At 34.9% G+C, this 11,178-nt stretch overlaps 1 protein-coding gene across 2 annotated transcripts in view; it reads left to right on the forward strand.

The window, feature by feature from the left end:
- Lgr4 (leucine rich repeat containing G protein-coupled receptor 4) overlaps positions 1-11,178 on the forward strand; it is a 91,978-nt gene that overhangs the window by 77,500 nt on the left and 3,300 nt on the right. For both annotated transcript variants that reach the window (XM_071616323.1, XM_071616324.1), the window contains exons 11-17: positions 1,375-1,446; positions 3,543-3,608; positions 4,311-4,382; positions 6,277-6,348; positions 6,662-6,787; positions 7,873-7,988; positions 8,248-8,331. In XM_071616323.1, coding sequence (XP_071472424.1) covers positions 1,375-1,446; positions 3,543-3,608; positions 4,311-4,382; positions 6,277-6,348; positions 6,662-6,787; positions 7,873-7,988; positions 8,248-8,331 — 608 coding nt within the window. The remainder of the gene's footprint in view (positions 1-1,374; positions 1,447-3,542; positions 3,609-4,310; positions 4,383-6,276; positions 6,349-6,661; positions 6,788-7,872; positions 7,989-8,247; positions 8,332-11,178) is intronic.

The following is an 11,178-nucleotide window of genomic DNA, read 5'->3' on the forward strand; positions in this document are numbered from 1 at the left end:
GGTAAAGTGTTTGAAAATTAAATATGTCAGATTTCTCAGAGCTGGGTCTTTTATTTCGAAAGACAGAATTCAGTAAAACTGGGAGTACCAAGGATATTTTCAGGAATGGCACGCAGATGATCAAACATGGCTAAGAATTACATGTTTATAATGTGATGAAGTATGTTATAGAGAGATTTGGAAAATTGTGTTGGATCGGATTTTTACATGACAGACCTTGAACACTGAACATTTGTTTATGGCAGAGTTTCCCTGTGAGTGTCTGTGAATGTAAGGTTACAAGGTCATCTAAATCTTGGTCTCAGCCCTTCAGATGAGTGGTGGGGTTGGGGTGGGGCAGCTGAAGTAGCTAGGCTCTCTAACTATGAGTGTCTTACCATGGTTGCCATATGAACATTATGATTTTCACATGTGCCCAGACAAAAAATAAAAATAAAAGAAAGTTGGGTAGCCCTGAGATAAGGAGTTTTAACTTGACCCATAATGCAGTTTGCTGGTATTGAGAAGGTTTGAGCAGGTGGTTTGAGCAGGGCAAGGAGAAAAGACTAGAGATAGAACAGTTCTTTTAATGGGAAAAAAAAAAAAGAATTTATTATTGTAGCTTCAAAAAAGAAAATCTTTTATTTTTTCCCCTCTTGGGCAGAAGTCCAAAAAATGACTCTGAAAATTTATAGTGCTTCTTATTGATGTGAACATTTGACCAAATTATCGTACTTTCAAGTAACACAAAGAGATACACATGTGCAACTGTGAGACTCCAGGTCTTCAGTCACTGGAGTTGCCCCAGGATATATAGTATGGTTTATCAGATTCCTTCATCCCTCTCAGCAATATTTCACCATTGATCTACATAGTAGCAGTAAAAATGGAGAGAAAAGGTCAGATTCTAGAACACTACCAAGAATCAACAGGAACTGTTGATTGCAAAAGGTAGCATAGAAAGGGAGGAAAGTAAGAGACTACTTCAGAATGCTGAGCCAGGTTGACTCAATAGAAACAACATTTGGGGTAGGATATTAAGTTGATTTTAAATGTGTTGGTTATGAGAAGGTGACAAAGCTTACAGGTGATTGAGGCCAGGCTGTGACTGTGAGTTCAAGTTTTTCTCTTGGTCTATCTGGGAAATCAAGCCCATCATCTGGACAATATTAACATCATGTGTCACAAGCTTTTTTTTTTTTTTTTTTTTTAATTTTTTTGTGAAGATGATGTCAGTATTGAGGGTTAATTCACCTTCCCATCTGCCTAATTTTAAGAGGTAATTAATTAGGCAGTGGAATGCAAAGACTCTATCCATATGTGAATATGTAGGTATTTATTTTGCTTATTATCCTGACTTGGATTATTTCTTAGATGAACAATGTTTTTCCACAGGACCTTGACAGGTACAAAGATAAGCAGCATACCTGATAATTTGTGCCAAGAACAAAAGATGCTTAGGACTTTGTAAGTTATATCCCTCTCCCCACCTTTCTTTTATGTACTTTACAAATGTTTAGGGTTTTTTTGTTTTTTTTTAAATGAACTCTTTTGTCAAGGTTTTGAGGTATATTTCTTGTTTGTTCCTTTTGTATAAATGAGCAGGCATTTTGGTAATCAGGGAGGTAATGTGCATTTGAATTTGCTTTTGGGATTATGTATATATCATATATCTTGTGGCTTTATTTTGAACAAAGTAAAACCAAGCTAATTTCTCCCTTGATTTTTTTTTTTTTTTTTTTTTTTTATCCCTGCCATATCCTGACTCCTTGTCCTTATTCTAATTTCCCTATGGGTGTCCTCTCTTCATAGCTTCCTGTTTTTCATCAGTAACCTAAGCAGAGCCTAAAGCTTTCTTAAATTTGAAATGAATTGAATATGCAACTTTCTAAAAAACTTTTAAGCTGACCTTGAAAGTAAAAATAAATAAGTAATGTGAAAGTTTCACCAGGACACATGATTAGTTACCAAGTTGTTAATAAGTATTCAGTGGTAGGAGATAATAACAAGGCAAGTGACGGATTGGATTAAGCAAGTAGTTAAGTGCTGTAATGGAGTCTCAGACTTGCCATGAGCATGAGGGAGAGCTGCAGTGGGATTGAGCATTAGCTATTCTGGCATTTCATTTAATATGATTTTTTAAAAATGTGAGTAAGCATACCATTCCTCTTATAGCTTTTAAATTAAAGAACAACATAGAAATTATTTATGGGCATAAATAACTTTAGAAAAATACAAAATTTTTTAAAAACTTGCAATTTGCCACTTAAAATTTTTATGCTTGTATATTTTATGTATGTATATATATATATATATATATATATATATATATATTTTTTTTTTTTTTTTTTTTTTTTTCCTCCCTCCCTCTCTCCAAGCTTTTGGGATTTTATTTTTACCCATGTTCTTTTAGATTTTGACAATAATGTACCTTGATATAGATTTATTTCTCACTCATAGTCCTGAACACCTGGATGCTCTTTCAATCTAAAATCTCATGCCCTTCAGTTCTGGACACTTTTCCTGTTTTGTTTTTCTTTCCCACTTCATTTTCTCCTTCCCTTGCCTATCTATTAATTAGAGGCTATAACTTTTAAAATGAATTTTTTAATGTTAACTCTTTATTTTCCATTTCCTTTATTTAATTCTACTTTCTGGATGTTTCTGAGGAGGCTTTCTTTCTCTTATAATAAATCTAAGCTTCTTGAAGAAAAGATCTTTAGCCATTTCAAAGACATACATATATGTACATTGACTGTATATGCATGTATTCTGTGTTATTTATAGAAAAACAAAATTATGATTTTTTTATTAGTTGCTCAAGACAATACAATGATCTTGACATATCATACATTTGATTCAAATAGGGTATGAATTCTCATTTTTCCATGTGTACAGATTGCAGGATCACATTGGTTATACATCCATGTGTATACATACAGCAATCCTAGTGTCAGTTGTATTCTGCTGCCCTCCCTATCCCCCCTCCTCCCCTATATGTTTTTATATAATATATTTTAACCTGTTTATATTGTCTATATTCTACAGTATATACTTGAACTTATAAATCTTAAGCCTATTGTAACTGAATTTTTCTAGAAACTTATGTCTTAGAGAACAACAGATGATTTTCTTTCTTCTTCTTTTTTTTTTTTTTTCATTTTTCTTTTGGTACTGGGCATTTAACCCACATATACTCTACCACTGAGCTACATTCCCAGTTCTTTTTTATTTTTTTACTTTTATTTTGAGACTGGGTCTAACTAACTGCTGAGTGTCTCCCTAAGTTGTTAAAACTGGACTTGAACTTGGAATTCTTCTAAGCTACCAAGTTGCTGAGTTACATGGTGTACACCACCATGCCCAGCATAGTTTGCTTTTCTTCCTCAGTCATATTTTTTCTTTCTCCTTCCACATTTTTTATTGGTACATTATAGTTATATATAATGATGGGATTTTGTTGTTAGTCATATTGTTTTTTAGACATCTTAATGCTGCTTTAAGGACTTTTGAAAGAGTATTCTGATAATATTACATTAATTGTTAATTTCTATTGTTTTAAGGGACTTGTCTTACAATAACATAAGAGATCTCCCAAGTTTTAATGGTTGCCATGCCCTGGAAGAAATGTAAGTTGGCCTCTGACTTTTTACTGTGATGTATTCTTAGTTTGTTGAACATTTCCTATTTTAAATAAATGGTTTTAATAAGAAATTAGAAATTTATATAGTGAGGTGTTCCCATATGTAAAATGTCAAATTGTACCAGTTGCTTGCATAGAGCCAGAATTTATCAAGTATTCTATTAAGTGCTCTAGGAGGAGAGTGGTCATACTTAAAAAACAAAACAAACTCAGAAAAACTTATCCTGGCTATTGAGGGCAATTGTACATGAATACTGGTACTGTGTGTGTGTGTGTGTAAGAGAGAGTGACAGCTCTGGAGGAAGTTGGGTTGAAAGATGAGGGAGAGGAAGGCATTTATTCTCCCCTTCTAATCTTCTTCAACTTCCTGTGCAACTTGTTATGGTCTTGTCTTGGATGTTTCTCACTGTGTCATCTTCCTTCTCTCATACTTGAGTAGGCTTCCTAAGAAATTTAAATAGTGAATCAGTTTATTCAGTATAATTTGGGACAGAATGTCAATTAGTCTAACCTTTTCATTTTACAAATGAGGAAAGAGAAGTTCTCTTAACTTGAAACAAGATTAATATATATTACATATGAATGGTTCTTTAAACTTAGAAAAAGATTAACTAAGGTTATTATTTTTCAAAATAGAAATTATTTTTTTCTCTCTGTTTTAAAATTTTTTCTTTTTCTGCCTCTTCAGTTCGTTGCAACGTAATCAAATCTACCAAATAAGGGAAGGTACTTTTCAAGGCCTGGTATCCCTAAGGATTCTGTAAGTTTTTCTATGATTATTAAACACAAAATTTTTATCAAGCTACAAGTTAATATATCATGATTTCCATGTTAATGGAATATCCCATTTTAATAGCTATATGTAAAGATATGATTTATATTACCTAAATAGTATTTTTCAAACTCTACCACTTGGTACTTTATAAATATCTACTTTCAGTAGTCCTTACTCTAGCAAATTGATGATATTGTACATTAGTGAGTGAAAAAAGTACAGTGTATGTAACCTAAGCGATGTTGCTTATTTGTTTTCAAGTTATATTAGTGAGGTCTATCAATTCGTTAGGATAAGGATAGGCAAATTACAGCCTGTGTGCCAAATCCAGCCTGCCTCCCATTTAAAAAAATTTTTTTGTGTTTTTTTATAGATGGACACAATACCTTTATTTTATTTCAAACCCAGTGCCTCACACGTGCCAGGCAAGAGCCGTATCACTATGCTACAACCCTAGACCCTGCCTCCCATTTTTATACATTAAGTTTCACTGGAACTCATGCAGGCTTTTTGTTGAAGTGTTATCAAAAGCTGCTTTTGTCATGTTGTGGCAAAGTTGAGTAGTAAAAATATTTACTCTCTGGCCCTCCACAGGGCTAGACCCCAATGTTCACAGACCCCTTTGCCAGGAATTCTTTCATGATAAATAAAGCTCATAAACAGCAGAAGTACTAATTTAAGAAAATTATTTGCTTTTGAGTACATATTTGTGCCTGGCACTCTTCTAAGCCTGGTAATATAGAAGTAACTAAGACAAAACTTGTCACTAACAGCCTTTATAGAACTTCAGTGCAGAAAACCATACACTATATTACTTTGTAAAATAGAAAAAACTATGAAAAATTGAAAGTGAAGAAATTTATATATATTGTCTGTTTTCCCAGTGGATCCCATTTAAGAGATAAGAGACTAGGGGTGTAGCTCAGTGGTAGAGCTCTTGCCTAGTATGCACAAGCCCTGTGTTGCATCCCAGCACTATAGCAAAGAAACAAACAATCGAAAAGGAAAAAAAAAGAAAGAAAGAAAGAAAGAAAAACATGAGTTCTGCTGAAAAACATTTAATTGGTGGTTGGGTTTTTTCTGGACTTTTCTTTGTTGTGGTCAGTTTTTCTGTGGGCCTGGGCAGGCATGAGAACCAGCTGGCTCCTAACTGCCATCACTTCTAGAGCACTGATAAGATAAAACAATGAAAAACTTTTTTTTTCACGATTTGCAATCAAGTTTTTCTGTTATCCCTGAGATGTGTTATGGAATAAATTTATCCAATCTTTAAATGTCCATTCAGGCCCAATTTAAGTGTGGTTACAGATTGTTTCTTTGCTTTGTTAATTCTGTAATATCAGAATTCTTCAGGGTGTGTTCTTAAAGGTAGAGCTATCTCTGCTATTGATAATGATTTTTATTTCCTGCTTAGGGAAAGAATGGTATCTGAAGCCTCCTGGAATGCTTTTGTTTGCTTATTGATTATTTGTCTTCCCTCAGGGCCTTATCACTAACCTTTGAGAAGGCAAATAATAAGGAAGCAGTTTTTATTTTCAGCTTTGTCAAGAGTTGGGCTTTTCCTTCCCTGGTTAATACTGCCAAGGATTATATCATTTCATTTCTAATTTTGAACTGGTCAAAAATGATAAAGTGTCAAAAATTCACAACTGATTGGAAATAGGTGCCAGCAAGAATTACAGGTGCAACAGTGTATTCTAAGAACTAGATTGTTGTAACGGAGAGGCAGTCAACATAAACATGACAAATGGTTGAGAATCTTTGTTATCATATCAGCAATATGGTGTTAGTACCTCAGATTCTAAAGTGTGGTCTAAGTCACTAACTGGCATTTGAGTGTTTATTTGAAAAGATTAATGTGTTACTTTTATAATTTCAGAGATCTGAGTAGAAACCAGATCCATGAAATTCACAACAGAGCTTTTGCGAAGCTTGGGCCAATAACTAACCTGTAAGTAGACAAATGATTATATTCAATAATATCATGAAAACAGTAAACAGTGTTATAGAAATTTGTTTTAACATGGTCAAATGTTTTGTTGTTGTTGTTGTTGTTTTCTGTTTAGTGGTTCCCTTTTCATAAATGCTAAGCTGCATTGATGCAGTAACTGTTTTTTGGATGAAAAGACACATTCTAGATCTATCATTTTAGCATCCATGAACTTCATTTTAGGAGTCTAATATTTAGGATGTTAATATAGGTACGGATGTTTTTATTTGATTGCATCTTAGGGAGTTAACTTGAACTCTTATTCACATTTTAGAGATGTAAGTTTCAATGAATTAACTTCATTCCCTACGGAAGGCCTGAATGGGCTAAATCAGCTGAAACTTGTGGGCAACTTCAAGCTGAAAGAAGCCTTAGCAGCAAAAGATTTTGTTAATCTCAGGTATGTTTTTGCTTATTTTTCTTTTTCACTGGAGTTATGGTAGGCTCCCAAATTATACATTGTCCTGGTTTTATGCTGTGGTTCCTAGATTTTTCTGGTGTGCTATAATTTAAAAGAGTTTTCTAACTCTGTTCTTGCAAAATTGGTGAAAAATAGAACATGAGCATTGTTTCGTAGTTGTTGAGAACATGACCTAAAGCTCTCATTGCTCTCAAATAGTTAGTATCAGGTAAATGTTCATCAGAACTTTTTTTTTTTTTTTTCTGTAATATAATGGACTTGTCATGAGCAACAAGGTGCCAGAAGCCACTTAAGTGTGAACCTACAGAAAAATTTATACAATCCTTTAATACTTCAGAGACTTATGGGGGTCCTTTATTAAATGTAGTAGAAAAAGGAATGTTATTGTGAGATAAGAGAATAAACACTTTTACCATATTTATATGAACCAGGTAAATTCATTTCATGGTGTAAAGTTACAGGTTATCTAGGGTATTCATTTTAAGTGAAACTATCAGTTTCATAGTGAAATTTATGATAAATTTGACTGGTTAGGACCTATAAAAGAAGTCATAACACTGGGGATTGAGCCTAGGGGCCCTTTACCACAGAGTCATAACCTCAGCCTGTTTTTTTCTTTTTCTTTTTCTTTTTTTTTTCGAGGCAGGATCTTGCTAAGTTGCTGAGACTGAGACTGACTTTGAACTCAGGATCCTCTTGCCTCAGCTTCTGGAGTAGTTTGGATTATAGGCCTGTGCCATTGCACGTGGCAACAGTTTTACTTTAAATTTCAGTATTATTATGAAACTTTATATATACTTGATTTGCATCCACCTTTCTTAAGAGACACCTCATAGAAATGGAGAAACTTTGTGGTGTATCTTTATGATCATTTTTATGAGCTTTACCAGAGTGTTTAACATAGATAAGTTTCCTAGAGGATAAATGGTCAAGACTAAAGTGTATGATACTTAAGACTTTTCTGACCCGTAGGTTGGGGTTTTCAAAGATTAAAATGCTTTTTACAAAACAAAATTATTCTATGAAGTTGCTACTCTGAATGTATTTTACAATTTTTTCTCCAGGTCTTTATCAGTACCATATGCTTATCAGTGCTGTGCATTTTGGGGCTGTGACTCTTATGCAAATTTAAACATAGAAGATAACAGCCTTCAAGACCATAGTGTGACAAAGGAGAAAGGCAAGTACATGAACCTTTAGAAACAGAACACTCCCTAAGGCATTAATCAAAATGTATGTGTTGTAATCAGTTTGGGAAGGATCAATATGAAGTCTGTGAGAAAAACAGCCTTTCCTGTGTTACTGGCATATTTAATGTGTTATCAAGCCACATTTGTATACACTGAACTTTAACATCATGCAGGGGAGAGAAAATTGCAGGAACATCTGGTTCTTTTGAACTGCCCATTTTTATTCAACATACTTTGTTGTATATTCAGGTACCACTGATGCAGCAAATGTCACCAGCAGTGCTGAAAATGAAGAGCACAGTCAAATAATTATCCATTGTACACCCTCAACAGGTAATGCTCAATCCATTTGGCTGTAATTTTTTACTTTAAGTAAACATTGGGCAAATATATCTAATCTTCCTGGCGATGGATGTTATTTCTATTTTACAAGGGTGGGACTAGATGATCCTGTAAGGCCTTCTGATTCATGTGTTCAGTGTACCAGCATCTCTTGCAGAATCTCAGGCTCATACCACTGAATCAGAATCTGCATATTAACAAGCTCTTCCAGGTGAGGGTCATGTACATCAAGTTGGAGAAGGAATTTCTTGATGGCCCTTTAGGTCTAGAACTAGTTCTGAAATAAGTCACTGGTCCATAAAGGTTTTTTTTTGTTTTTATATTATTCTTTATTTATTGTGGTGCCAGAGATTGAACCCAGGGGCCTCCAGAATGCAAAGCTTGTGCTTTATTACTGAGCTTTGTCCCCAGCCTTATTATTATTATTATTATTTATTTTATTTCATGGTACCAGGATTGAATCCAGGGTTGCTTAACCACTGAGACACGTCACCAACCTGTTTTACTTTTTCATTTTGAGGCAGGGTCTCATTAAGTTGCTTTGGGCCTCACTAAGTTGCTGAAGCTAGTTTTGAACTTGTGATCCTCCTGCCTTAGCCTCCTGTGCCACTGGGATTATAAGCATGCACCTACAATTTATTTTTTTAAATGCAATCTTGTCTACTCTTTCTGATTTACTTCATTGAAGTTGTAGTTTTAGGAAAGTTATTAAATGATGCCAATATTTATTTGATTGTAATGTCATATTCTGCCTTGCCTACCAGAGAACTTGGGATTTATACTTTTACTATAAAGGCAAGATTTTAAATATTTTTTGTTAAATCATCTACCAAATAGATTCCTATTAGTATGATGTCATAGGCTGAACTGGCCATTAATTTTGGGGGCAGGGGGGTGAGGGGGTACCAGGGACACTCGGCCACTGAGCCACATCCCCAGCCCTATTTTATATTTTATTTAGAGACAGGGTCTCACTGAGTTGCTTAGCAGCTCAGTGTTGCCGAGGCTGGCTTCGAACTCACGATCCCCCAGTCTCAGAGCCACTGGGATTGCAGGTGTGTGCCACCATGCCTGGGTTGGCCATTAATTTTATAACCTAGAATCATCAGTGCTGTGAATCACTAATGATTGATGCTGAATTGTGAGCTTCTTAAGGGCCTATGTATGTATGCTTTGAATATTTAACCCATTTCCTTGTGTGGAGAACAAACTTAATTTTAACAGATGAGTAAGTGCAACTAGCAAGAATCATTTATGTAATTTATTTTATTGTGTAGATATTAATTTTTGACAGTTAGGAATGCAGTTCACTCTCTTGCCCATGAAGGATTCAAGTGTTGGAGATTGTACACAGAACTGATGATCCAGTGAGAAGGAAACATTCTTTTTTGGAGGGGGTGGTGGTACTGGGGATTGAACCCAGGGGTGCTTAACCATTGAGCCACAGTCTCAACCCTTTTTTATATATTATTTATAGAGGCAGGGTCCCACTGAGTTGCTTAAGGCCTTGCTAAGTTGCTGAGGCTGGCTTTAAACCCATGATCCTCCTGCCTCAGCCTCCAGAGCCTCTGGGATTATAGGTGTGTGCCACGTCACCTGGTGGGAAACAGCATTCTTTTGCAGTACTGGACACACCTGTAATTGGATCCATTCTGGAGGCTGAGGCAGGAGGACTGCAAGTGCAGGGCCAGTGTCAGCCACTTAATGAGACCCTCGCCAATTTAGAGAGATCCTGTCTCCAAATAAAAAAATGAAAAAGGCTGGGTATATATTTTAGTGGTAGAACACCCCTGGGTTTAGTCCCTGTACTACCCTCCCGGCAAATAAAATGTGAGAAAGAACTTCCATTTTAGCACTTCCTGAGGGTTCGGAGTGAAAAGAAATTTGATTTAAAAAATTTGTGTTCATTGAAAATCAGATAAATGGTACAGAACTGGAGTTTCACTGTATATGTCAAATTTCATGACAGTTCAGAAAGTTAAAACATATCTTTTAGGCAATTGTAATACATAGTTTTCTTGTTCTTTATAGTCAAACATTTTCACTCCTTAATTATAAATGAAATATTTTTCACTTGTGACATTACTAGCATGTCAAAGTCATATATTAGAACCAGCAATTTCAGCTACTAAGTGCATTCTTGCAATCCTATACATATAGGGGTTTTATTATTATATAGGGGTTTTGTTTTGTGCCAAGCTTTGTATGAATAGTTAACATGATTATCTACCATAACCAACTTCAGCAGGTTGCTGTTGAATGCCGTAAGAAATTGGATTTAAAATGTTACAAATCTGTGTATATACATACATATACAATTATAAAATATATAGACAGCTGGGGTTATGGCTCAGTGGTAAATGGTAAAGCTTTTGCCACGTTTGAGGCACTGGGTTCGATTCTCAGCACCACATATAAACAAACAAACAAATGTTCATCAACAACTTAATACAAATATTTAAAAAAAAAATACATAGGGATAAGGAAGGAAGAAAAAAAGAAAGCTAATATTTACTAAACTTCTACTATGTGCCCAGCAGCCTGCTTAAGTACTTATGTATGTAAATTTACTTAAGCTGTCAACTGTATTAAGTAGGCATTTTTATCTACATATCAGAAAATGCAACTTATTAGGCTTAAGTGGCTTTTTTAAGGTAAGAGTAGCAAGTTATGAACCATCTGATTCCAGACCCTCAATATTTTAAGTACCTTTTATGTGCTAGAGACTGTGCTTTGTTTATTTGGTATAAGAAAAAGTAGAGGGCTGGGTTTGTAGCTCAGTGGTTGAGTCTTGCCTGGCATGTGTGAGGCACTGGGTTCAATCCTCAGCACCACATA

Source organism: Marmota flaviventris, chromosome 9 (assembly GCF_047511675.1).
Source record: "Marmota flaviventris isolate mMarFla1 chromosome 9, mMarFla1.hap1, whole genome shotgun sequence".
In the NCBI taxonomy this organism is placed as follows: Eukaryota; Metazoa; Chordata; class Mammalia; order Rodentia; family Sciuridae; genus Marmota; species Marmota flaviventris.